The 27,996-nt window shown below is 39.8% G+C and overlaps 1 protein-coding gene across 3 annotated transcripts; it reads right to left on the bottom strand.

The window, feature by feature from the left end:
* Positions 1-318: 318 nt before the first annotated feature.
* Positions 319-27,987, bottom strand: TCAIM (T cell activation inhibitor, mitochondrial). 3 transcript variants are annotated; one of them, XM_063452226.1, is made up of 11 exons: positions 27,880-27,987; positions 23,866-23,939; positions 20,805-20,842; positions 15,927-16,080; positions 14,464-14,713; positions 13,226-13,348; positions 9,314-9,411; positions 8,958-9,049; positions 6,601-6,833; positions 3,069-3,200; positions 319-806 (listed from the first exon to the last, which is right to left on the bottom strand). In XM_063452226.1, the coding sequence occupies exons 2-11, from the start codon at positions 23,918-23,920 to the stop codon at positions 581-583; spliced, it is 1,401 nt and encodes a 466-aa protein (XP_063308296.1). In that variant the 5' UTR covers positions 23,921-23,939; positions 27,880-27,987; the 3' UTR covers positions 319-580. The 3 variants fall into 3 exon arrangements, with proteins under 3 accessions (XP_063308296.1, XP_063308294.1, XP_063308297.1); XM_063452224.1 differs by having other exon boundaries at positions 20,805-20,934; XM_063452227.1 differs by lacking the exons at positions 20,805-20,842; positions 23,866-23,939; positions 27,880-27,987 and having other exon boundaries at positions 14,464-14,637; positions 15,927-16,016.
* Positions 27,988-27,996: the final 9 nt, after the last annotated feature.

Raw genomic sequence — 27,996 nt, forward strand, 5'->3', positions numbered from 1 at the left:
GCGTGACAGTGCTGCTTTAATGATAATATCTACCTAACCATTAAAGGAACAACCTGGGCACCAGCACAAGTTGAGTGCACTTGACAAGTTTTGGCCTCATATTCGTGCAGTATTTTTTTCTCCCTAAACAAATCTTTTTAGTTTAACTCTTTAAAAAAAAACAAAAAAAAAACACATTTTTGTAGTTTTCTGCAATATAACTCCACTTTCTTAGCCACCATTCCCTTCTCACAAAGCAACTTCATTATTGGATGTTGAATGTGAATATGGATGAGGAGAAAATGCACTTAAGTTGTGTTGGTGCCCAGAATGTCCTTTTACATTAGTTAATTTGTCTTCCGGATGGTCATTTTTGGCATAATTTGTATGATCATGATCAGCAATGCCCTTTTAGCATGTAAGCAGTAATTGAACATATCCATCTTAAAGCTCAGAATGTTGGCATGTTGTGAGCTATAACATGTCTGGTCCCTATATAAATGAATCTATAGGAATACAGACTCCCACCATTGCACACAAAGAAAACTGCAGCAGAGTTCTGAGGAAGGTGCCCAACTTTTAGCATTGTAGTTGTCCTAGGTCAGCTCTTGTAATTCCACGGGATGCACAAATCACCGTCCTGCAGCACAGAGTAATAGTGTGAGATGCATAAGTGCATGTTGGACAAATAAGGTAAAGGTTCTTCAATCAAGCGTCTACAGCATTCAATCATCTGCACACGTGTAACACTGGGCTCCTTGTACAGCCTACTGAGGGATGATCTGGTCTGGCACGCTTTGGTCAGCTCTCGCTCCACAATCTTTAACCTTTGTAAGCAAGAAAAAGTGATTTCGTTAGGGCTCATCTATCCCACCACACCACTTTCTATGTAATACTTTGGTTTTCTCTTTGTGTGGTATGTGTTTAATTTATGAATTAATGTGTGATAGAGGCAGTTATAAGTCACATGTTCTAGAATAGAATCTAAAATGTTACCACTTTTCAGAACATTGAAATAAAAAGCACCTCTAGTGTTCTGAGTGACTGCCACTAGAGGTGTTACTAGGCAACAATGTAAACACTGACTTTTCTATGTAAAGGCAGTGTTTACATTGCAAAGCCTGCAGGGACAGGATCTAGACACCAAAACAATTCATTAAGCTGCAGCGGTTCTAGTGACTATAATGTCCCTTTAAGCTCCACTCTTTGTCACAATTGTCAAGCGTAGGAAAAATACATAGGACAAAGTAGTCCCTACTTTTGTCTTATGTTTTTAACAAAAACATATCAGGAATTAAAGGATCACTATAGTGTCAGGAAAACATAGTGGTTTTCCTGACACTATAGTGCCCTGAGGGTGCTCCCACCCTCAGGGTCCCTCTCCCGTGGCGTTATTTGGAATTTTCCCACGCTGTGTAATTTGACTCATAACACTCTGATTGGTGGATTAAGTAACCAATCAGAGTGTTATGAGTCAAATTACACAGCGTGGGAAAATTCCAAAGAACTTTCCCACACTGTGTAAAATGACACAGAGCACTCTGATTTGTGGATTTCAAACCAACCAATCAGAGTGCTGGGACAGGTAAATGTAGAGACTTACCTGTCAGTCTCTTCATTTACCTGTCAGAGCACTCTGATTGGATGGCTTAAACCCACCAATCAGAGTGCTCTGAGCCTAATTGCAGGGCGGGGCAAGGCTTTATAAGAAAATAAGACATCGAATGGTAAGTTTTATTTTTTTTACAGGTACTTAGTTAAAGGTCCCCCCCCTCATTATTTTTAGGGTGAGGGGAGTAGGTAGAGGGGGAGGGGGTAACTAGGGGTTTGGGGACCCCTAGTCACCTGGAGGGGGGACACATTTTTTTAGGGCCCCCACCCACCGCTCAGGGGTGGGGGCCAGGGGGGAGGACATTAGGTCCCCCCCTTATTAGTATTTAGAGCCCCCACCCACCGCTCAGGGGTTGGGGCCAGGGGGGAGGACATTAGGTCCCCCCCTTATTTTACTGTAGGGCCCCCACCCACCACTCAGGGGTGGGGGGTCAGGGGGGAGGACATTAGGTCCCCCCCTCTATTCCAATTTAGGGCCCCCACCCGCAGCTCAGGGGTGGGAGCAGGGGGGGAGGACATTAGGTCCCCCCCACTTATTTTACTGTAGGGCCCCCACCCGCCGCTCAGGGGTGGGGGCCAGGGCGGAGGACATTAGGTCCCCCCCTTATTAGTATTTAGGGCCCCCACCCGCCGCTCAGGGGTGGGGGCTGGGGGGGGCAATAGGTCCCCGCTTTTGTTTAAAAGCTCCCACTCGCATGTGTTTTTTTTATTTTTATTTTTTTTAAACAGTGAGCAGCCACAGGCTGCTCACTGTTTACTAGACATGCCCCTACTCACGGTATAGCGAGTAATGGAAAAATTTACTAATACTAAGTAATTTTTACTTAGTATTAGTAAATTTGGCTGCAATACCAATTTAGGTCTTTCAGCCTTTTGGTAGATAACTCCCTAATACTGTGGGAATTAGGGAGTTATCTACCAAGCGGCTGCAAGAGAAGTCTTGAAATTGCGAAATGACGAAGTTCCGAAATTCCGAAGTGTAGAAGTTCCGAAGTTGCCGAAGTGCGAAAGTCCCGAATTTTGGAATGCCGAACCGAACCGAAAAACACCCTCCTTCGAGCCTGATATGCGAATTTATCTCCTCCATTTTTCTTCTGTTGCTCTGCGAACCGAGCAAATGTCTGTCATCTGTTTGTCAGTTTGTTATGTATTTGATTGTTAAATAAAATTGTAACATTGTTAAGTTGAAGAAAAAAAAAAAAAGAAAAAGAAACAGAGTATGTAGATAAGTGATAGAGAGAGGAGAAACCGAACAATACATATGATGATTTGGTATTTGATAATTTCACTTATGACTACACAAGAAATGAAACAACAAATACCATACTCTGATGTAATTAAAAAATAATAAAAAAAAAACAGAAAAATCAGAGGCACTCTATGTAAAATATTGCAAATATTGTCTTTAGGTGATTAGATGGGCTAAACTAGAAAATGAAAAAGTGAGAGCATATACTTTCTAGAATAAAATGACTTACTCATCATTCCTTTTCAGTTTTTCCCTGGCTTTTCCTGCATGAGTCAGAAGAAACCACTGTAGAGCTGCTGAATCACATGTTGTAGGTATGTTAAAATGCCCCATTTCATGTACCCGAGGAACAAACCGATCACTACAATGACAGGTAAAAGAAAAACGCACATGATTTTTACTACCATAGGTTAGTCCCACTCACAAAGGAAACCTCATCAGGAAAAGCAAACATTTAACTGTGATCTAATCTCCAAAAGAAATACAAGCCTATCAGTCCTTACCTATGTCAAAGAGATCAATGTTCTATACATAAAAAAGGCAAAGAAAATGCTCAGACCTGAAAACAATCACAAACACAAGGTTGTTCAAAGACTTAGAGTATAAATGAGTTTTATAATATTTTCTCACTGAGAAAAAAAAATTCTGCAGTAGTTTTTAGGTGATGAGATAATTAGTTTAAACCCTTTGCTGTGGTGACAACGGAGTTGTCATCCACAGCGATTCTGAACGACAGTGTTATCTGCCTATCTAAAGCATAATAAGAAGAAATCAAACAACCCCTCCTAATTATACTAATGAAGGCACTGCCTGACACACACAATGAGTAAGTGAAATGGACTGTTACTTTAAAAACAGGATACGGTAAGCAGAGCTTATAAAACAAGAACAAGAACATTGCATTTGTGTCTGTTGTCAGTGTTCACTTTACACTATGTTTGGCTTAGGACATGAACCCTTTGTTCACTGTACCAAGGCTGGTGTACACAGGGCAGGGCAGGAAACTGATGTAAGTGTGCATACCATAGGGCATGTTAAGGAGCTGTTCCTCAATAGTGTGACCATGATCAAACTGTTCAGGTGCTTGTATAGGTTAAAGGGAAAGTGATGATTACCCATATGTAAGAAGGGGAAATACTAGGTACTACAGGCGGGCGGCAAGGGAGCGCTGTCCTGCTCTTACTGCTCAGCTCCCTTGCACGACCCGCAGTGATGCCGGGAGCCAGAATATGACATCATTCTGGCTCCCGGCATCACTGCGGGCCGAGCAAGGGAGCTGAGCAGGAAGATCATAGCTCCCTCATCGCCAACATTGACCAGACGCCTGCCCGCCCGCCCACTGAGGAGCACAGGAGCCTGCACAGCCAGCCATACAGCCCAGCACCTACACTGGATCCTCGGGACATCAGCCCCTCTGGACCCCAGTAAAGAATCCACTCCTGCTCTCCCAAAGGTAGGGGCCCTGGGTGGATTTTAATGAAATTATTGTGTGTGTGAGGCAATGTATGTGAGTGTGTCAGTATCAGGGTGTGTGTCAGTGTGCGCGCGTCTGTCTGTGAGCGCGTGTGTCTGTCTGTGAGTATGTGTCTATCAGTGAATGTCTGTGAGTGAATGTGTGTGCATGTGTATGTGAGTTTGTCTGTTAGTGTGTTTGTGTCTATAAGTTTATGTCTGTGAGTGAGTGTCTGTAAGTATGTGCATGTGTCTGTCAGTGAGTGCATGTGTCTGTGTGTTTCAAATAAAACTGATCAAATCAGTGAGGATATGTGTGTATGTATGTATGTATATCTGAGAGGGTGTGCATGTCACTGAGTCGTATCAGTTTGTGTCTGTCAGTGAAAGTGCGTTTTGGTCCTGAACAGGAAGGGGTGGGGCAAATTTAGATTAGGGGGGGTGCCCGAGTTTCGACATGCCTAGGGCAGCACAAACCTTAAATACACCACTGACCAACATAGGATCTTGTAGGTTAACTCCTGAGTCTTGCTAGCTATGGCACAGTGATAGACTAGGTCACAAATCTTTTCAGGAAATCATCATGGTAAAGAGGGCTGTATTAAGATTAGTAGGAGCTATTGTGTGAACAAGATCTTGTGTGAACTGATGCCATGAATAACAATAAGCAGTCAGCATCTGTCAGCTATACCTAATCTTCTGGGACTAGCACACCCTTGTCAATGGCTTTAGGGTCTTGCAGTAACCCAATGTGGCTGGGGACAAATATGGGATTAGTTGCAGAGGACACTCACGGTAGGTGACTGTCATTGTCTCTTAGCCTGTCAAATATGTCTTCTTTAGGTGTCACCAGGAATTGGCAGAGAGAGGAGGAAAGTTGCCCTTCTTCAGTTCCGGGGCCTTACCAGAATTGGAAGATCTTGTTAAATTTCCCCATTTCACTGAGGCAATCAGAAAAAAACTGTGCTTTTGTCACAAAGCTTTCAAGGAGAAAGAGTTCAATCAGCTATTTTTCTCAGCAGTCAACACCACCCTGCTTGGAGATTATTTTAGATGCCTCCAAATGATATATTTCGCCAAACAGGAAGAAGTAAAACTGGCTGCCCACACTCCCTGACCTTTTTCAAAAAATTATGTATAGGGGAAACTACTCCGACAGGGTTGATTATTATACTATATCAACACATTAATCTCTCGTTATGAATGGGGGAAGCTTAGATATGTAGATCAATAGGGCTGGGAGATGCTGGAGAGGAGAGATTGGGAGAGAATATGGAAGGCATGTGTGTAACCCTTCAGAAACAGACATTCAAGACAATGTTCTGCTGGTTTACAACTCAAGCTTTGTCACATTGGTAGAAGTGCCACTGGCACCTGTTGGTGGTTATGTGAGAAAAGGGGTACATACTTACACATGTGGTGGTCCTCCCATGGGTGGCTAGGTTCTGGAGGGAGGCGAAGAGAGCGATTATAATACAATTTTCCAAAGACACTTTGACTTAGACCCCTGGGCATGTTTGTCCTTTTAAAAGCAACCAGCTCACTTTATGTACATTCCATAAGATTTGGGCTTAATGGGAGCAATATGAACCTGTAGAGCCTTAGCCTACCAACTCTATGCATTCTTGGAAATCATTTTACATTTTTTTTTTTTTTACATTTTCGAACTCTTTTCATTATATTTGTTAAGTTCAAATAATTATTTTGAACTTCCAGAGTATCAACTGCACACCTGGCAAAATAAACATATCTAGTGATTATGCAGTTGTTAAAAATGCCAAATTATTTTGCATGTTATAGTTCTGTTATCATATGGTTAAATATGCAGTTTTGAAAGGTATTTATCAACTAACATTGTATTATCTGCATGTCTGTTCAAATATAAAGAATAAAATAAAAAATAAAAAGCAACAGGCATATATGAGAAAAGAATCTATACATACACAAAATACTTATTATAGTTTCCAATGATATGATCAACAGTATCCAGAACAGATATATGTATATATAGAATTAAACAAATGAAAAAAAGCACACACTGTGTAATGTGAATATAAAAAATTATATATATTGTTTATAGATACTGTTGATCATATCATTTTAAACCTCCCACTATAATATGCATTTTGTGTATGTAGAGACTGGGTATAGATTTTGCACGATTTATATTTAATGTTTATGTAAAAGTTTTGGGAAAGCACATTTTATTATACACACAGTACCAACACTTTTTTCCTCCACTTTTTCATATCTGAGAACAGCATATGCATATCCCTCACTACAAAAACTATAGATATTTAATCACTTACTTATCCAGTATCATCTGTAGGCCACGAAGGCTACGCGGGTGGATCAGTGCTCTTCTGTTAAGAAGCTTGTTGTAGAATGCATTTAATGTTGCATAGTACTCCTCTATTGTCAACATTGGCTGCAGCTCCTCAATGTACACCATTTCAATGCCACCCAAAATTAGACTCACACGTTCCTGCAGATACTGCAACTTCCTCTCTAGTTGATAATAGCTGGGCAACCTCTCAAACAGCTAAAGGAAAAAAAAAAAAAAAACACATTACTGTTGTAATCTTAAACATATTAACAGTGAATATAGATCATATAATGAGAAATAGAAGCATTGTTTCATTTCTCCTCTTCTGTGTTTGCCTTCTCTAAGCGGATTCCCTAAAAATAAATGATTGACAAGGAGCCAAGATGGAGGTGCCCAGTTGTAGGCGAAAAGACATGTGGACGTCTACATTTAATATTATATATTTTACATAAAATCTAGGGATAAGTAAGAATAATATTGAAATCCTGAAAGTGACAGTTCCCTTTTCATATTTGACACGCTTTGATTCATAGAGGCTCACCGGTGATGCTTTAATGTAAAATATGGATATTGTTTTTAAAGGATTCATACTTTGCAGAATTTGGTTATTGGATGGGTAAGTAGAAGAGTTCACAGTCAATCAATGTTGCCCATGTTGGGTGAAATGGACATTGCTATTGTAAAAGTGCCAATTTCTTCATTATTAATGTGGCTGAAATCAGGGTGGGCTCTTGGTCCTGTTAAGAGCCTCTGTGTATAGCAAACCATTCTTAAATGGTTTGATATTAAACTGTTGCATGGTACTAATGGACTCTAGGCTAGACCTTTACATTCAACTGCAGTGGTTAGGTTGCTCAGAATGTCCCTCTAATGCCATCTAATGAGAGATTGGAAGGTGGAGGGAATTTCATATTAGTCATTGTTAAATTAAAAAATAAAAATAACTGCTGCGAATTTATAAAAAAGGATTTTATTGTCTTAATGTGTATATTCAGAATTATAGAAAGCAGAAAATGATGCATATAACCAACATTTCTTTTTTAATTATCTTTCTTTAAGAGAAAAGAAAGATCAACCTAAGTCGTGGAAAGGTTTAATAATTTGATGAATGATATTACTTGGTTGAACCACCGTTAAGAAAAGCTTAAACTTCCATGGTTTTGTTTATTTATATGTGGGCTACTCACCCATTTTTCTGGATAAAATGTAAAACTCGGTTCAAGGACAATGACCGGTGCTGTTCTTATTCGCTACGCACTTTTTATGTGAGACCAGACTACTGCTGCACTCTATGTACAATTATTTTGAATATTCTTAAATAAAGAATTTAAAAAAAAATACAAATTAAAATGACCAATAAGCCATCAAAACTCATAATGCTCATCTTCACGTGTACACATATTTACTTGATTTGTACCAAGTTTTTTTTCATTAAACCCCCGCCCCCCCCCATCTTTTTTTTTTTTTTTAAATCTTTTCATTTTTTTCATTGCTTTCCATGCAAGAACACAGAGTGTTTTATTTTCTACCGATGTAATTTGTTGACTATTAGGGTTTAAATAAAGTTCTGTATTGGTTTAGTAGCTATATGCTGTGTTTTGCCTTTGGTTTTTAGATTTAATTCTAAACTGGCTATGCTTTTTTTACTTTATTCGGTAGTTGGAGATATTTTGAAAGATATTTTTAAACAAGTAAAAAATGTAAACAAGCTTTTGCAAGCTGTTTTAGATAATGACAGTGTCCTTTTAAGTAAAGGCCACTAGCTGATTTAGAAATAGAATACATGCACACAAATAGATATTGTAAGATCAGTTTAGTAGGAATGCATCTTTTAAATTTGTATATTCAGAAATAAGAAAATAATGCATTTAACCAACATTGTGTTTTTTTTTATTTTTTTTAAATCATCTTTCTGTTAGCCACAAAAAATTATTAAAAAAATGAACGTAACCATCAACCTAGTTTTGGAAAGGTCTGATCAATAAATAAAGAATATTACTTAGTCGGACCACCTTTAAGAAAAAAACTTTTGAACAATCAACATGTGCTGTTGTAAAAAATAAAAATAAACGAACAAATAAATTAAATCAGCAGAGTGTTGCTCATTTGCATTACACTCAATGATGAGACTTTGGCCATTTACAATATAATGCATACCAATGATAACAATCCAACAAAGAAAATCTGCATTGCTCTGTTAATTGATTACTTGAAGTAGTGGAATAATTGTTGCACTTTTACTGCCTTAAACATCTACCTTTGTGTATGTGTGATATCTTGTTAGCTGGTATTTTTTGTATTACTGAGACAACTTTGACCACTTTCATTATCATTGATCACCTCAGTCCAATGATGGTGGACATCCATGGTTCCCAACATGACATGACCAGTTGCACTCAAGCCCGTGCAGTCTGTAAATATCACAGTGCGACCTGGAAAGGTAAAGAAGGTACTGAGTAAAAGTATTTAAACATACCCATAATTTTCATCTCCATATAGCTGTGAAGGAGGAAGCCAAAATGGTTGGAACTACAAACACCAAAAAATACCATTGGAAACCCAGAGCAATCGAGTAAATGAGCTCAAGACATGTTTTGTAAAATATGTCATTTAAAATTGATACTGTTGTAGAACAGATATTTTTGGTGGTGTACCACGGACACAATGGTGAATATAAAGGGATTTACAATATTTACCTTTAGCCATCTTTAGAGACTCGGGACTCTGCTGTGTTAGGCGGCTAAGGCTTTGTAGCTGACTACACCGATGAGCAATACCCCAGCTTCTCTGCCATCTGCGTATATGGATGAAGGATTTCTTATAAGTCTTTTTGTTTTATTTTGTAGTTATCAAAATACACAAACATAAAAAGGTAAACATTACTAATTTACAATATGATCCCACAAAAAAAGGTTAATGTATAAATGAAAAGCATCAGTTTAGATTAAGATTTTTCTTGTTGGAGTGTGCACTGGTTTAAAGATAGAGTGTAAGAGTAGTAAATAGAAAACCTTCAAGTTAGACAAAGCAGTAGAAGAGTACTTGGGTTTCTAGTTCTGTTTAGTAACAATCCTGAAAATCATGTGTCAACTTGCAGATGACACATAACTAGGTAACATAGTGTGAGAAGTATATTATTTGGGCCGAAGAGGGATTTGGACAAATTAGGGTACTGGGTAGCAATTGGCAGATGAGGTTTAACACTAAAATGTTATCTGTTTTTGAGAGGAGAAACACTCAAGCAATGTATATCATAATTTGTACCGAGTCAAAAAAAATTATAAATAAGAACAACTTGGAATAAATAGACAACAGACTAGGCAGCAATGTTAAACAGCTAAGATAAGTAGGTAGGCCAGTGAGGTATTATTATGCATAGAGAGAGGCATAGATGAGAAGTGTTGACTCTAATCAAAGAAAATAAACTGATGGCCGTCTCACTGCTTTGATGCACCATACTTTACCCTCATGTATAACAACTTGGCTTGCTTGGGAAGACAATCACACCTGATACCTTGTGATGTCCTTGGTAGTACCTCTTGCAGTTGGGCCTCATTTCCTTTACTCACCCTTTGTATCCCTCTCCTCACCCTCATTCCTTAAATTCCATTTTACTGAAAATGTAAAAACCTTTTGTTGGTTTTTTTTGGTGTTATGGCTTTAATGTATGTACCTAACTTTAATAAAAAAATAAATAAAAAGGGAATGAAAGCTTTTAGTTATGAAGAAAATATAGAAAACTTGTGCAAATAACAAAAAAAACAAGTAAATCTTAAAAGGGATATGATAACATTATACCACTAAATACAGGGCCAGCACAGGCAGCTGTCTGGTGTCTGCTCACAAAAGACAAGGGGTCACCTAATTAGACTTGAAGAAAGGAGATTTCAACTATGGCAAAGGAAAGGGTTATCTACAGTATAAACAATGAAAATGTGGAGTTAACTGCCCTAAAGATTCCCCCCCACCAATGATCAGATTCGATAATCACATCTAAATGCTTTTTTGGACAAATAGAATATTCAAGGGCATAACAGTTAATTTGTGGGCTTACTAATTATTGTCTCAACGAGAAATATGTCTGCGATTTTGGATTTAAGAAGGATTTTTTCAAACTATGTGGAAAAATCAAAATCACTATAGTGTTTATGGTGTCATGAGACCACTGGCACTACAGCAAGTAGTCAAACTATTTTCTTTTCTTTTTTTTTTTTTTAATTCTTTATTTTATTGAGGTAAGTGATTATTGTGGTACAGAAAAAAGAGAGGGAGACTTGCAAGAGTTGTACAGATTAGGGTCACTATAACAGATTACAGAAATCTCCTAGGATTATCAACCTCTTTTTATATTATATTAACAAGCTTAGACCATAGGTGAATAACAGGTGTAGTATTTGCTAAACATTGCGAATTTCCTGATAATAGTATTTTCTGTTTCTAGCTTAGTTGAGTAGGTTTTTGCTGTAAGCCTTTAAAACACAGGCTAAACAAACGGAAAGGGATTAGCGAACATGCTCACTATTGACATGGAGCTAGAAAATAGTATGGCTTAAGCATGTTGGGTTACAGGCTTTGCAAAATAACATCAGTTACAGTTTTCTGTAGATTTAACCACCAGGGGACAGTGGAGAGCCGGGCTTGTCAAGTTGGGTACATATGTAAGCATTATGCATGTTAAGTGCTTTCTGTGGGGGGCTCCGGGGCTGCATAAGTAAAAATCCACTGTAGTGAATTCAATGTGGTGTTAAGAGTAGTGCACTAAAATAAAGATTACACAGTGATATGTTGTTACTTTAGGTGTATGTGGTTGGCAGTCGCTTGGTCATTCCTGCAGCTGTGTCTGGCCGGCTGGCTGTCTGGTTGTGATCAAGTTCCTTGTTTCATGCTTTGAAATGCTTGGGTACCTGCCGGCCAGGAGTGTGTTCGCTGTTACCAGCCTTGGGTTGGGAGTAGCGCTTGTGCCAGTGTCCATCGCTCCGCTATGTCTAGGCAGGGTCAGAGTCCGAATATAGTCCCCACAGACCCGCCGGTGGCAGTGGGAGGTGTTGTTTCGGATGCTGTGAAACGAGCTGAGCCGGCGTGGTGAGTATGTACCTTTTAGGGTTATCCGATATACTCTGTTGCCAGCGGGCCGCGTTCAGTACACTGTGTACTTGTCAGCGTCAGTTCCCAGACGGCGCCCAGCCGTTGCTCCGATGTTGTGGCTTGTAGTAGGCGCGGCGGCCATCTTGTGTCATGCGGTTTCAGGTTAGGTTTTTCCCCCTGTTCAATTGTCATGGGTGGTGATCTCCACTTCCCCGGTGGGGTCCGGGATAACCCCCCCGGCCCACAGGGGGGGAGAACGGGGCCCTCTGCAGGCAAGCGAGAGGTCCCGTCGGACCAAGCGCAGGGGATCGGCCGCTTCCCCCACCAGGGCCTCACGGCAGGCCGCAATCCCGCCCGCCTCTCAGTCCGCGTCGCCGCAGGACGGGAGCCAACAGCCGCCCCGAGGGTTCATGCTTAGGTCCCCTTGCCTTCTTATTAGTGCTGATGATTTTTCAGGCGAGATGGGGTTGTTTAGGGCTGATTTTCGGGGATTCCTCGGGGAGCCGAGGTGCCACGCGTCCATCCAGTTCGGCGGTCAGGCCCCGCCCGGTCAAACTATTTTCTAATGCAATGGAGGTAAGATGTGTGTCAGAGAATGTGTTAGTCTGCTTCAGTCAGTATGTTTGTGTATGTTAGTCTGTATGGGCCAGTGTGTGTCCTTATGGGTCGGATGTTTGTCTGTATAGCTCATAGTGGGTCTGCATGGGTCAGTGTGTGCGTGTCTGCACGGGTCAGTGTGTGCGTGTCTGCACGGGTCAGTGTGTGCGTGTCTGCACGGGTCAGTGTGTGCGTGTCTGCACGGGTCAGTGTGTGCGTGTCTGCACGGGTCAGTGTGTGCGTGCCTGCACGGGTCAGTGTGTGCGTGCCTGCACGGGTCAGTGTGTGCGTGCCTGCACGGGTCAGTGTGTGCGTGCCTGCACGGGTCAGTGTGTGCGTGCCTGCACGGGTCAGTGTGTGCGTGCCTGCACGGGTCAGTGTGTGCGTGCCTGCACGGGTCAGTGTGTGCGTGCCTGCACGGGTCAGTGTGTGCGTGCCTGCACGGGTCAGTGTGTGCGTGCCTGCACAGGTCAGTGTGTGCGTGCCTGCATAGGTCAGTGTGTGCGTGCCTGCATAGGTCAGTGTGTGCGTGCCTGCATAGGTCAGTGTGTGCGTACCTGCATAGTTCAGTGTGTGTGTATGTGTCAGTGTGTGTGCCTGCATGGATCATTGTGTGTGTCTGGCATTGTATATGTGTGTATTTGTGTTTAGCAATGTATTAACTATCCACTTACTTCAGGTGGAAGGGGTTTTCATCCACACTTTTTTCCCCACCGCAACTCTTTTGGTGTGTGTGTGTATATATATATATATATATATATATATATATATTGAGGAAGACCCATAGGGGTCGAAACGTCAATCGGGACATATTTGTACACAAATTTGAATACAGGTAAATCACTTTAACAGGACCTGGAGAGTGCACACACACACAGACTGGAAATTACTGGAACATGACAGATTAAATTTTGTCAAACTCTTACCGCACGTCTGACAAGTGAAGCTCACGAGAGAGCTCTTGCTTTAAGCGTTCTAGTTCTTCTCTCAATGGTAAGCTCGAGTGTAGCTTCTTGAGGGCCTCATCATGGTTATTCTCTAACCAGGGGCTAAAAGAAAATATACAAGGATCATTACATGGCCGTAGAATAAATACAGACTGACATAGAACACATTTTAAGTTATATGTCAGGAGACAAAGCTGACCTATAAAATATATGAATTCCAGCATTACTGGACTTAAGGTGGATCTGTCATGGGCAACTGTTTTTTTAATTGTTCCCCTACTTGGTCTTATGTATTTTACAAGAACAAGATTGAAAAGAAGAACGGATTCTGAGAGAGGAAAATAAGTGAAAGGTAAGTTTGTGGTACCAGAGCAAGATCGTATTTGTAACAGACAAAAACGTTATAGATCAGATCCGAAAATCCCACAGGTGAGGGGATAGGTGTGGACACTGGATGTAACGCCAACCGATCTACAATAGAATGTGTTCTGTGATAGTTGTGACAGACCAGATCTTATCTACATGCATTTAAAAAAAAAAAAATTTAAACAAAGCATTGGTTTCGATCCAAAAGGAACAGTGACCAGAAACCAGCCATGGACTGTACAGTTTCAACATGTTGGGTCTTGTTCTGGTACTAGTTCTGGTCTGGAAGTTGAAGTGTCTCTGAGAGCATATTACTAAGTACCTAAGTAAATGAATGTAGTAATGTTTATTTAATGAGTTTCAAGGTTGAAAGGATGGACTTTAGTCTTTTTTTAAGCCTAGACAACTATGCAACCATGTAAAAAAAAAATGAAACACAAGGTATGTTGCGGAAAAAGAAGATACACACTTATTGCAACACGGTCTACATTTTGCATGCCAATAAAATTGTGTCTTCAGTGTTCCTTTAAAGTGGCTCTGTCACCTCAAACTTACCTTTGTTAATTGAGAAAGAAATTGGCACTTGCCTTTAGCTCGACCCTTTCTCAAGATTTGTCAAGCATAGGAAAAATTCATAAGACAAAGTAGCCGCTACCTGTCTTATGTTTTAAAGAGAAATGGATTAGAAATGAAAAGAACAGATTTTGAAAGGGGAAACAGGAAACAATAGGAGAAAGGTAAGCTTGTGGTGACAGGGTATTTCAAGAAATTAACCAACGTATAGTTCATTGTAATTTCTTAATACGGTACAAATAATATTTGTAATAAAAAGAGCAGATAAATGTACATACGAAATAGTGGTTTCAACGCGCTGAGCTTGCTCTAGCTCCTCTTCAGGATCTTTAAAGCCAGTGAATGTATAGTAGGTCTTGTCCCACTTTATGGGCCTGTAAAATGTGTGTGGGTCTTTCTGTGGCTGAGACTCCATGCTGGCTCCAATGTCCTGTACATGGTCCGTGGATAAGCTGCATGAATTAAGGATATCTAACACAGTTCTTCGAAGGTCCCTGGTATGCAAAGTGAAACTGACTGTTCGAAATTCTATCGAATGCAAGGAAAAACAAAACACAAGAAACCAAGAAAAATAAATTAAGGATCAAAGTGGTTAACAAAAACCACTTTTTGCCAAGAAGTCGATGCATAGCAGATGTGATACTGCAACAATTTGAAGCTAGCAAAGCAACATGTAAGCTGTAGTTCAAAAACAGCTGGGGGATCTACCTTTTGGCCACTCTTGATATAAAACACATTAAATTGACACTATAGTCACCAGAACAACTACAGCTTAATGTAGTTGTTCTTGTGAGTATAATTATTCCCTTCAGGTATTTTCATGCAAGCACAGCCTTTTCAGAGAAAAGCCAGTGTTAACATTGCCCCTAGGGTCACCTTCAGTGGCCACTCCTTATATGGCCACTAGAGGTGCTTCCTGGGGCAGTGCTGATGAGTAGGCACCACTGCCGTTCAGCATCTCTATGCTCTCCATCCTGCCTCTTTGCCAATTTCACCCAATCCAAAGCTTTCCCTATGGGAAGTAAATATTCTCTACAGAAAAGCACTGGATTGGCTAAAAATTTGGCGTAAATTCTGATGATGTCACCAAGGAGGTGGATGGGGGCGAGGCCAGTGCCGGCGGGCCCACGCTGCATTGGAAATAAGGTGAGTTTTAACCCCTCCTAAGGAGGCTAAGGGTGAGCAAGCCACCTAAATGGTGGTTTTAACACTATATGGTCAAGAATACATGTTTGTGTTCCTGACCCGATAATGCTCCTTTAAGTTCTTTCTAGCCTAATTCATTAAACAGGAACCATAACTAAATATTCCAAATTACAACAATAAAAAAACGTTTATATTAAACAGATATGATTTTATGGAGGGCAACAAAGAATACGACCAATTAGTATGTACTACCTGTTACATAAAAGTAATACTGTAAACTCCAAAACTGTTATGTAAAGCGAAACTTACTGTTCGAAATTCTACAGACTGCAAGGAAATCCTATTTAGTGATTCAGGTTTTGATCCCCAATCGGGAATATGGTACACATATTCAAAGGCAATGAACTGCTGTATTTTAAGATGTGACCCAAACATAACTTCAAAAGGCATGTTTGGTAAAGTGCAAACAGGGCTGCACTTCTTGCTTGATTATATATTTTATTAGCACAGCCTTTGGTGGTTTGCAAAGTGTTTTTTGGCTGTGCTCAGTTTTTTTATAGATACATAATATCATGCATTGTATAGAACATCTTACCTAGTGCTCTCGCAGGATCTTGAATATTCACAGCATTCTGTTCAGTTTCTCGGACATAGAATGTGAGCTGTGCAGGTTTGTGAGATCTTAACCCTGGTTTCTGAAGACTTTCCAAGTAGCCATTTAATCTTTTTAGAGAGTTTTCATTAATTTCCTTTAAGAGAAAAAAAACAAAACACACTTAAACTATACTTCGACGTGAGATCTGTAAACTGTGTTATAATATAATAAGGTCATGGGCAAAAATAATCGCTTTTTGGAAGGATGTAATGAGATTTTACATTTTAATAGAAGTTTGTCTCATGAGTCATAAGTTGCATCTTACGTGGAAGCGATAGGGGAGCGTACTTCCAAAGTAATTTATACTATAACAAAATTCAAGGAAGGTACCACACATATCTTTATGAATCAGATTTACATTTTTTTGCATGAACAAGTTGGAATTTCACATTTATGGTTTGGGTTGAGCCTCCTCTGAACAAATCATTGAATTATATGCATACACAATTATAAATATTGTAGGCTTGTGGATACTGTGAATTGATATATCTGACTTTGCATCTGTGTGTGTATCCCTGCCTCCCCCCTTTGTCAGTCCCTACATTGGCTTCCCCTAAGATATAGGACTCAATTTAAGATCCTGATACTTGCTTACAAATCTCTACACAATGCTGCTCTGACCTACTTATCCTCACTAATACACAAATATGTCCCATCTAGTCCCCTATGCTCTGCTGGAGACCTACGTCTAACCTCTGTACGTACTCCAACCTCTGATGCTCACCTTAAAGACTTCTCTAGGGCTGCACCGTTCTTATGGAACGCCCTTCCCCTCTCTGTTAGACTTTCACCCAATCTCCACTCCTTAAAAAAAAAATCTTTGAAAACGTACTTCTTTAGGAAAGCGTATCAATTAAACTGTGAACAGCTTTCCCTCCCCGCACCCTGTTACCTCTCCTGAAACGGTCAGCAAAACAAAACACTAAACCCTCAATGAACACTATCCTAGCAATCTACTTTTCTACCCTCTCCTTACCTTTTTTTTTTTTTTTCAATTCTTTATTTTTGCATGTGCATATAAGTTACAGACAAGCGTGCAGGGCCACGACAGCAACTGCAGGCATATTCATAGCATTGCAATGAGTGGCATGATGGTACAGCACATTTTTTATTTTTTACATGAACAGAAAGATTGTCGGCAGAGTTTTGTTTAAACGTTAGAGTGATGCGGAGTGGTTTTAAGTTTAGATTTAGTACAAGATTGTGTCTGCGAGTTATAAACCGGCCTGCATAGCCACTGTAGGAAATACAGGCTGGTATTCCATATCAAGCATTCGAAAGGCACCAGCTAACAGCACTATATCTCGTAGAGTCGGCATAGTTCAAGACAATTAAACAAGCATTATAGGGGTGTCTAAAGTGTGAAAAGGTTAGTTAATAGTTTTTTGAAAAAGATAAAACAAGCTAGGAACATTTTAAGGCTTATGAATATATAAACAAACTAAATAGTGACCGCTAGAGCATACACATGAAATCACTGCGCGGCTGAAAGGTACCGCAGTTTTACAGTGCTCCCCTCTCACCACTTAATCTCACTATAACACAAAAGCACACATGTGAGCTAGCAGAAGCAGGTAAACTTCTGTTGATAAAACTAAAAAGAATATGCAACTCAGCCATTTATCATTGTAATGGTGGGGTGGTCTGTTCCGGGAGTCAGCCTTGTGTGTCAACATAGTCAGGTGGTCATTCAGCCTATACCCCTGCTGGGCTGTGGGCTGCCATGTGGGGATAGTTCATGAGCCATGCTGTATGTCGGGGTGAGGTACTTCCCATGCCCCAGGTCTGTTCCAGAGCCTGCGCCATGTTACCACGAACTTGGGTCCTCTTTGAGTCCAAATTATTCTCTCCTTACCTTTTGTGTCACTATACCCCACTCCCTCTAGCATGTACGCTCATTGAGCAGGGCCCTCAACCCCTCTTTTCCTGTGCGTCCAACTTGTCTGGTTACAAATACGTGTCTGTTAGTCCACCCATTGTACAGCTCTACAGAACTTGTTGGTGCTTTATAAATAATAATCTTAATAATAAATAATAATAAAAGGGTTTTGCCAATTATCCATGTATTGCATTTTAGCTTTTAGGGCCCTATTTGACAATTTATTTAACCCCTGATATACCTCTGCCAACATTATTACATTTAATATATTAGATTAAATATATGTATTCCCTCCTGGAGTAGTGCATACTATGTGTGACAGACCTTCAGGTTAGATTTTGCATTTATACTTGTATTTTCATTTATTCGTTTTTTCTTACGTACCTTTCTCCGTGCTGTAGCACGTTTTCCTTGATAGAGGCATGGTTATGGTTTCCATAGTTACCTTGTTTCATTTAAGGCACGTGACTTTACCACCATCCTTTATAGGTTAAATTTGGGTACGTACTTAAACGTTGCACTATTGTTTTGGCAATGTCTTGATAAAAGTCCCAGAGAGGACTTTTTTTTCTGTGTAATGTGTAAAATGCTAGCTGCTTAAAATAAAGCGGCAGTACTTTTGACCACTACTAAGTCTCCCGAGTGCTCTCTTACAAGCGGATTAGTGTTTTAGGCCAGAGAATTGACACTTTTTAATTTTTTTCCTGGCTGTTGTGTGGGGTATTATTCTTTCATGGAATAAATAACATTTCGGTGTCAGGTCTAGGATATATTATATTTATTTATAAAATAGTTTACCAGGAAGCATATATTGAGATTTCTCTTGTTTTCAAGTATGTCCTGCGACACAAATAGAACTGAATACAACTGCCTGATCAGATCTGTGTGAATTACAGATGTCTTTCGTTTGATACGAACTGTAACAATTTGTGCTGACAATGTATGTATGGTGTCAAGATCCAGCACTTACTATCCTTCCCTTTTCAGGGCCTCTGCCAGCTTGCAGTCCATGACCTGGTCCACTCTGTATTGGCCTTCCTTGCTGGGAGTACTGAGGCAGCTGATTCCACACGGTCTCAATTATGCTTTCTATCTCACATGTGCGAAGGGAACGACATATTTAAAGGCACAGTAAAGCTCAACAGAGCAATGTTATATTGTATGCCAGGTCTTTATGGAACATGATTTTGCAATCCAGCTAAAGTTCATTGTATGTTATCTAGAACACTAACTGGTGCTACCAATAACTGCAATAAATTTCCTAACAAGCCTGTGTTTTCTATTTATTGCTGACCCAGCCTGTTCCTGACTACATATCCTGGTTGAGAAGTTTTCAATCTGTTAATCCCATAAGTGATAACTTCACTACATCTGGGCTCCACAAACAATCTACTGTCCAATGGTACCCCACAAACAAATGTGTCTTTATAATATACGATAAGATACTAATGGCTGTGTGCAGGCAGGCTTGCAGTATAATCTCTTATACTTGGGCCTGTGTGTATACAGCGTACAAAATCTGATAGCCAGAGTGAAGCATAACTTTCCCCTTTGATGTCACTGAACCAGGAGGTGGGATTATAGATGGAGCCATTTTTGCAAATTGATGCAGTTGTAACAAAATATTTACTTACTGGAGTTCTTACTGCGAAGTTACCCAGGCCCCATCCAATGTCACTTCGTCCCTCGTGAGGGTTAATCAAATGCTTCACATACTGAAGTATTTGGACTGTTTCACCAGCACAATGCGAATGCCAGTGCTTTGAGTTGGAGAGGGAGAGGGCAATGGAGGGAAGGATGGGATTTACTATTTCAGCAAATGGAGTACCATAACCCCTTTATATGACAAAAGTGGTTATGTGCCTGGAGTACCCTTGCCTCCTTTCTTTACTGAAGATGCGTCTCCGGGCACTGCTCTGCTGCCTCTCCTCCTATTCTTGGGCAAATACAGATGCAATAGATGAGCAGCAAAGGAGCAAATGAGAGTGAGAAGCTGATTCCCCCTGCCCATTGCAGCTAAAAGAAAACAAAATGCACACGCATTTATTCCTCATGGACAGCATGTGATAGACAGAAAGCTAGCACACTCAACCTTTTAGCTGGCACACTCAACATTTAGCTGGCACACTCAACCCATCACTGCCACCCCTCCGCTGCTCGAGCAAATGCTTTTGCATTAGTCTGAGCGCAGGAAGTGAGGCCACATACCAGTGAATGGGAAGACATATTTACGGTTAATCTCTTTGAATGTAAGACAGTGCCAGGGGGACTACAGGCCCCTCAATAAAGTGGTTATGGTTCCGGAGTGTATTTAACAAATCAAGACTTCATGTGTATATATAATTAGTACAATTCTTAATATTAATTTACATTATTTTTACATTAATGGGGTACTATAGGCTCCAAAACAACTTAAGCTTAATGAAACAGTTTTTGTGTATAGATTATGCTCCTGCAATCTCACTGATCAAACCTCTGCCATTTAGGAGTTAAATAAGTTTTGTTTCTGTTTATGCACAGACCTCCCCTCTCTAACTCACAGAGCCTGCGAGACAAAAAAAAATGGCTTAAATTTCAATCAGACTTTAAATTGCTTTAGTAGTTGTATCTACTGCTCCATAAATTGAACTTTAATTACATATGTGAGGCTCCTGCAGGCTCTATAAGGCTAATATCAGAGCAAGAGATAAGAAGTTCCAGATTTAGCAGACTGTGCAATAAAGGAACATAGAATGTCTAGGTTCTTTTTCAGTAAGTGTTTAGGAAGGCTGTGTAAACAAAGTGATTTAACGCCCAAGTGGCAGTGAATTGAATGGTGAGACTGCATGATATATACACCAAAACTGCTTCAGCAAGCTAATGTTGTTTGGTTCCCATAGTGTCCCTTTAAAACAAACAGAAGTAACATTCAAGACTATGCGAAACATGCAAAGACTTACCCTTTCTCTTGGATGCTGACCAAAGAAATCTGGATGCACTGCAAAATAAAAAGGTCTTAATGCATTGATCGCATCTGCACCTGACAGGTATCTGGCTTGGAGAAGATGTTTCTGATTACCCCAACACAGTCTGAAAAAGGATAAATAAAAAATGTCAAACACAACATTCTCTGGCTTTAGAAGATCAAAGAAAGAATTTTGCAAATCTTACCTGTAGGCAAGCTAAGGTGTCACTTTAAGCATCATAACAACCTCTTTTCTATGCATAAATGCTGCAGTCCCAGTCTGCACAAGCTGAGCAGGCACATAACAAGTTCCCATCTTCCCTTGAGCTATGGCTGCAACTAGGGAGGTTGCAGCACACATCCTGTTCACAATATTGTGAATGTGGCTGTGAACAGGCTGAAATAAGTCACTATATGACTGCAATTGACTTATTCAGTATTTCAGTATTTTTTTTTTTCAGTTTGTCCATTTTGGTCTAAAATATGGATAAAATATAACTCTATGGTCTACTCTTCACAAATCCTGGTTAAGTGAAAAACCAACTTTACTTCCTACTCATTGAAGTGGTCTGGGTGCAATGTCCCATCATCCTTAAGCCTACAGTGGTAAGTCTCAGAAACTGCAATAATTAACTCACAGGGTTAACTCCACCTCTCGTGGCTGTCTACCAGACAGCCACTACAGGGACCTCCGGGTGTTTAGACGACTTTTGGTGCTTTCCTATAGGGAAATCCTAGATACCCCAGACCCCAGGGTGTCCTTCCCTGGAGTATATGGTAAACCGTGGAGATGCTGAGATGCTGACTGCACTGGTGAGATAAATCGGGATCAAAGGCATGCAGTGTGGGGGAAAAACAATAAAGTCAAAATAGAAAATTCTATTTTGACTTTATTGTTTTTCCCCCACACTGCATGCCTTTGATCCCGATTTATCTCACCAGTGCAGTCAGCATCTTCACGGTTTACCATATACTCCAGGGAAGGACACTCTGGCACTATAGGGTATCCCCCCCAGAATATACAGTTGGGCTACATTTTATGCAGACACTCTGGCACTATAGGGTTGATCTGTGTTTTGGTGCTATATACATCTAGGTAGACACTATTTTACCGTATGCTAGCATGAGCAAATAGCCTCTAGGGGTTTTGGTGCAGTACTCTCTACAGTGATTTGTCCTGTACCCCCCCCCATCGTCAGTACAGCCACATGGACCAATCCCCACTCCTATACCCCATGGATTTTTTTAGTCTCTGTACGTTTTTCTATTAAAGATTTATTATTTTCCTTACTCTGTACATCAATTACTCTGTACACCAAGGGAGTGAATACCCTATATGTGGGCACACCCTCAGTCGAGTGTGTTCTGGTAGATGGATTTTTGCTTTCCTCTCCGAACACCTTGATTCTTGGGATTTTCTCTATTTTCTAATATTTATTGCGTTGGGTCAAGCCCTTTAGTTGTTGCCCACTTAGTCCTTGCCTTGGCTCCAGAACTGGATCTTTCTAGTTCTATAGCCATCCTCCTTTCCTTAACCCCTTAAGGACACATGACGTGTGTGACACGTCATGATTCCCTTTTATTCCAGAAGTTTGGTCCTTAAGGGGTTAATATACATTCTCCATGTTGGCATTATTTGTGCTAAACAAATCACGACGCAGTGTAATATGTCATCTGTTGTTGTATTTGCCTAATTTTAAGACCTGCTAAGGAACACATGATTGTTATTATGCCATGATATGTAAAAACATAGAATTTAAAGATGGTATACTTTCTTTTTCCCATGACTGTATATAAAGCACGCAGTGGGTACTCTGTGGCAATGTATGCTGTCAATCAATGTACAACACATTATTTCATGATGGCTAATTAATACGACAGCAATTTGTTCGTTAATAACAGATTTCACCGAAATATCACTATTCTTTTTTTTGTCTAGGACGCCAATTTACAGTTACTGCTATGCTAAAATGATGCTATTTGCCCTTTTACATAATAGCATTTTTTTCTGCTTCATTGTTAAGACGACCTTTCCTGATAATTAAGTGCAATTATTGTTTTAAGTGAGCTGGCTTTTAATAAGGTTATCCAGTAGCTGAAATGCTTTAAACACTAGATTATACCATACTGAAAGGAGGTGAATAATACTGAAGTTTCTACTAGCTGTGGTTCACCTTTGACCTAAAGTAAAAAAAAAAAAAAAAAAAACATAACCAGGAGAGATGGAGGTGTCTGGTGGTCTACTTACCAATAATGTCTACATTCAGTCCAGCTTAGATAATTGTAGAGGAAAACCTAGTGACACGCTTACATCTTAACTAATATGATATCTGCCTGCACATTGTCTAGTTTTCTTAACCTTCTTGGACATCAACCCAATTTATGTACAGGACATTCTTCCATTGTAATGTAGTATAAAAAAAAAAATGGGTCTATACTGTACAGTAGACAATTTATTGTGGGAAGTTTCTTGAGCTTTGAGGAGTATGGTATACCATGTTCTAAATGGGGATCCATTCAATAGCATAGTGTCCCAAATTTGGTTTCTAATCCAGATGTTAAGAACTACTGATCTAGACTAATCATTAACGGTGTGCTTAAACGTGCTTTACAAATTCAATGTGTGTTTGTCACCTTACATTTTCTTTAAGGAAGTTAAAACAATATTCTTAGATAATCTGATCAAACAAAGATATAGTTAAAAACAATGGCCGATGTGCATGACACATAAATGACTTTATAAGAATATGCAAAAGTAGAGACCATTAATGAACAGATCATTCATTTAATATATTCTGAGCTGTTAAAAGTGCTTAAAAGACCAAGACCCAATGGAACACTGTACAGTGCGATGGGAGGATTGACATAACTTTGTGAAGGGGTGCCTCAGATCTAGCCTCCACTGAATATTAAAGCTGAAACCCTTTCATTTTAGAAGTGGGTGATAAACAGCAGGGGGCACTGTGGGAACACCATGACAAGTGATTCCATGTCAACTAAAAGTACATGCACAGCAATATGGAACCTTAAAGTCTTAGTTCATCTTAATAGCTCACCTGCTTGAGGCTCTGTAACAGCCAAACATGTCAGTGTTACTGTAAAATCCAGCATACGATGATCGAACGAGAACCTTAAAAAAACCGAAGGAAATAAAATACCATGAACCAAAGCCAAGATGGACACAATGTTTGGATAATACCCACAAAGATGGCTACTATAAATGGAAATGTGAGCTTCTATTTTGAAAACTTTGTAAAGAAACTAATGTACGTGTCTATTAAATATATTCACAGTAAAATGGTCCCTAAAATTGGCTTCTGGATTCCGATTTAGAAATATGTTTGTGTACCACATTTCATGTTACAAGGATATTTTTATAAGTTATACTGTGTAACTACAAATATCTCTCCCCCCACAAGCTAAAAGGTAGGAACAATAACGCAAGATTCATTTCTCCAGCAGAAGATGGAAACATAGTGGTTTAGTTAATAAACTGCAAATTGCGTTGTGATTTGAATGCAGAATTCCAAAATTTCGGCAAAAGCAGCATATATGTAAACAAAATCCAGTTCAGCTATGGTTGCAGCTTGATTATTTTTAAAATGATAAGTTGACTATTTTTTTAAGTGTTTTAATTGTGTTTGCAATTTCCTGCAATTTGTCATTCGTGAATAATTCCCACAGGTAAGCAACATTCCCTACATCGTAATTTTGTTTTTTAAAATTATTAATTATTTATTTATCTTAATTACCACTGGTTTTCTAAGCGTGTGGAGAGGATGTATAGTATAGATAAGTGGAAGTGTGCAAAAAAAAAAAAAATTAAAAAAAATTAAAATTACAAAATATTTTTTTTAAAACAGTCTAGATAACTTTGTTTGTGTTTTTTTTTTTGTTAGTTTTATTTTTAACGAAAAGACCAGTTTTGGAGCCCAATTTGAAGAAGGATTTTACATTAATTTGTATTTACAGCAGAAAATCGGAAGTGTGAAAGCATTTATTTGACTGACTTGAGTGTTTCTTCATATTATGTTACCATGTATTGAACATCCTCTTACCTGTAGAATGAAATTTATGAGGATGTATTCATGAAACAGAGCATTAGAATTATTTGAGGATTACAGTGCAAAATGTATATAAAAATAGCACAGTTGGAAGACAATCTTCAGTTTTGCCAAAATTGAGATTCCCCCACCCCCACCAACTCTAAGGTATTTTTTTTGTTTATGACCATTCTCAAGTCAACACAATTTAATGTGTAAAATAAGTTACCATAGCCTTCATTTAGGATTCCTAATGGGATTTTACTGGGGCATGTCATTTCATTTATAAAGTGAGAGGTTTCACCTTATGAATCTTTCTGTCCAGTGGTCAAATTTGCTGTGTAATAATTGCTAGTATATTTTGGACTTTGATTTATTTCTACACCTTCCCTCTAACAAGTCCTTTCTTTCGAGACAAGATGAAGAAACATAATAGACACCTTTTTCCAGAGCTCAATTGCCAATCTGATTAAATCGGAGCACTTACCAACTCAACAGATGCAATTGACTTTAGTGCAAGAAATGTTTCATTTCTTCTTGAATTATTTTTTGCAAGTTACATTTAACTGGCCACTATTATATTATGTGTGCATATATTAAAGGGACACTATATTCACCAAAACATCTCTAGCTTAAAGGACCACTATAGGCACCCAGACCACTTCAGCTTAATGAAGTGGTCTGGGTGCCTGGTCCAGCTAGGGTTAACCCTTTTTTCTATAAACATAGCAGTTTCAGAGAAATTGCTATGTTTATAAATGGGTTAATCCAGCCTCTAGTGGCTGTCTCATTGACAGCCGCTAGAGGGCTTGCGTGCTTCTCACTGTGAAAATCACAGTGAGAAGACGCCAGCGTCCATAGGAAAGCATTATGAATGCTTTCCTTTGAGACTGGCTGAATGCGCGCGCGGCTCTTGCCGCGCATGCACATTCAGCCAAAGAGGAGGAGAGCTCCCCGCCCGGCGCTGGAAAAAGAGGTAAGTTTAACCCCTTCCTCTTCATCCAACCCGGCAGGAGGGGGTCCCTGAGGGTGGGGGCACCCTCAGGGCACTATAGTGCCAGGAAAACGAGTATGTTTTCCTGGCACTATAGTGGTCCTTTAAAGAAGCCGTTTTGATATATATATCATACCCCTGCATTTTCACACCTCACATCTCTGCCATTTAAGAATTAAACCACTTTGTTTATACAGCCCTAGTCACACCTTCCTGCATGTGACTTGCACAGCCTTCCTTAATAATTCCCCTGTAAAGAGTCATCTAATGTTTAAACTTCCTTTATTGCAAATTCTGTTTACTTCAGAATTAATTTTTTTCCTACTCTGTTAATAGTTTGCTACACCCTGCAGGAGCCTCCTGTATATAATTAAAGTTTGCGAGTATCCAGACATAAACCACCTTGAGGTCTTGATTTTTTTTAACATTTAACTTTTTTTAGTAGTTTGTGGCATTGTATATGATCCCTGTAAAAGTGGGCTGTGTATGGGGGTTGCTTGTGTAATATGTCACAATGTGTGTTTGGTGTGTTTTAGTGAGGGGCTGCTTAGGGTACTGTATGTGACAGGCTGCTTGTAGGGCTGTGTGCATGTATGTGGTTTGTCAATGTGTTGTGGTGATGTGTTTGTCTGTGGGGGGCTGTTTGTATTATTTGTATGAGGGGGAGACTTATTCGGAAGCTCAGTGTATATCTAGCAGTGTTTGTGGTTTCCGTGCGGTCCAGTGTGGACCGGGCTGACCAGGTACAGGATAAGGGCAGGAGCTGCAGTAGGTTCTGTGGGCTGCTCTAATCCCATTCACAAGTACTGGGATAAAGTGATCTGAGGTTACTTCCTATAAGTGCTGAAAAGCGTAAATTGAGGATTGCCCCTAACCACTCAGTTTGTACTAAGGACTCCTGATGAGCCAGTTTAGCTTTGGCAGCCTTGAGTGCCATTTAAAAGCACCTAGAGTGCCGTGCATGGCACACGTGCCGTAGGTTGCTGACCCATGTACTAGCCAATTAGCCTGACAAGCAATTTCCTTATTCTAGAGCTCCCCTATTAGTTATTATTGATCTTCTGAGAGCCAGCTCTTCACTTACAGTCTCGATAATTTTTTTTCCCAAAAGGAGAACAATTTAACATCTCAATGTACTGGTACCCCGTTTAGTTGCACAAGGTAGTCTCCTTCCTTTATTAGTGATATCATTATATCACCACTACTATAAAGATACTACCTGTGAATTGTTACTACGAAAATGTGGATATGTCTTTTTATTTTTTTACTGTGATATTAGTAAATGTATCTTCCTATGCCATGCAATTAACAAAAAAAAGAAAAGAAAAGATGTATGTTTATATTACAGTACGTTTTGTAGTGTGTCAGAAAACCGGAATCTACATTAAATATTTTTCTATTCATGACAGTTATTCCAATTAGATTAATTAGTAGAGGAAACATTTGTCTTTTAAAAAGAAGTCAGATTTCATTGCACACTGTGGGGTTTTTTTAATTTTTTTTGTGGCAACTTGTCTACTGAACCAATCCAGCTAATCCAATCTCTCTCTCTATATACATATACAGTATAGAGACCAACTTGGAGGACACTTATTGTGGAAATTAAATAAAACAAATATATATATTTATTATTTTCTAATTCCTTTTTATTATTATTATTATTATTATTATTAGGTATCCTCAAAGTAGACTCCCCCATAATAAGATATCGAAACATTGAGTGTAGATGTGAATGATTCTGTTACTAGTGGCAGCACAATGTCTGTCACTATGCATTTCGTGTAGCCGGTTTACAGTATGAGCCACACAATGCTGTCAGCACACAGTGCCGTGTATACAATCACTGCCCCTCAGACAGCAGCAGGCCCTGCGCTACCCGTGTCTTCACACAGCGCACGGCCCTGCCAGGGGCTGCACAGCAGCTCCAAGCGGTTACCATGGCTACGCAGAGGCTGTGACGTCGCCAGGAACAAGAGACCTGCTTTCACAGCGAAGACCCAACGGGCTATGAGACCTCACCCGAATTGCCTTACCTTCCCTTACAGAGGTCGCGAGCACCGAGTCGTTCGCAGAGCAGCGCATTAGACGAGACCAATCAAACGGCGAGTGCGGGATTGTTGACAAAAGAATGTTAGCCACGACGTAGCCTG

This window comes from Pelobates fuscus, chromosome 4 (genome assembly GCF_036172605.1).
Source record: "Pelobates fuscus isolate aPelFus1 chromosome 4, aPelFus1.pri, whole genome shotgun sequence".
Lineage (NCBI taxonomy): Eukaryota > Metazoa > Chordata > Amphibia > Anura > Pelobatidae > Pelobates > Pelobates fuscus.

Coding starts and splice junctions, on each gene's coding strand:
- TCAIM (XM_063452224.1), bottom strand. CDS start 23,894: ATGTTTGGCTGTTACAGAGCCTCAAGCAG. Junction 9,412..13,225: donor CTTCACTTGTCAGACGTGCG/GTAAGAGTTTGA, acceptor CCATATACGCAG/ATGGCAGAGAAGCTGGGGTA. Junction 3,201..6,600: donor CTACAGATGATACTGGATAA/GTAAGTGATTAA, acceptor CTGTCATTGTAG/TGATCGGTTTGTTCCTCGGG.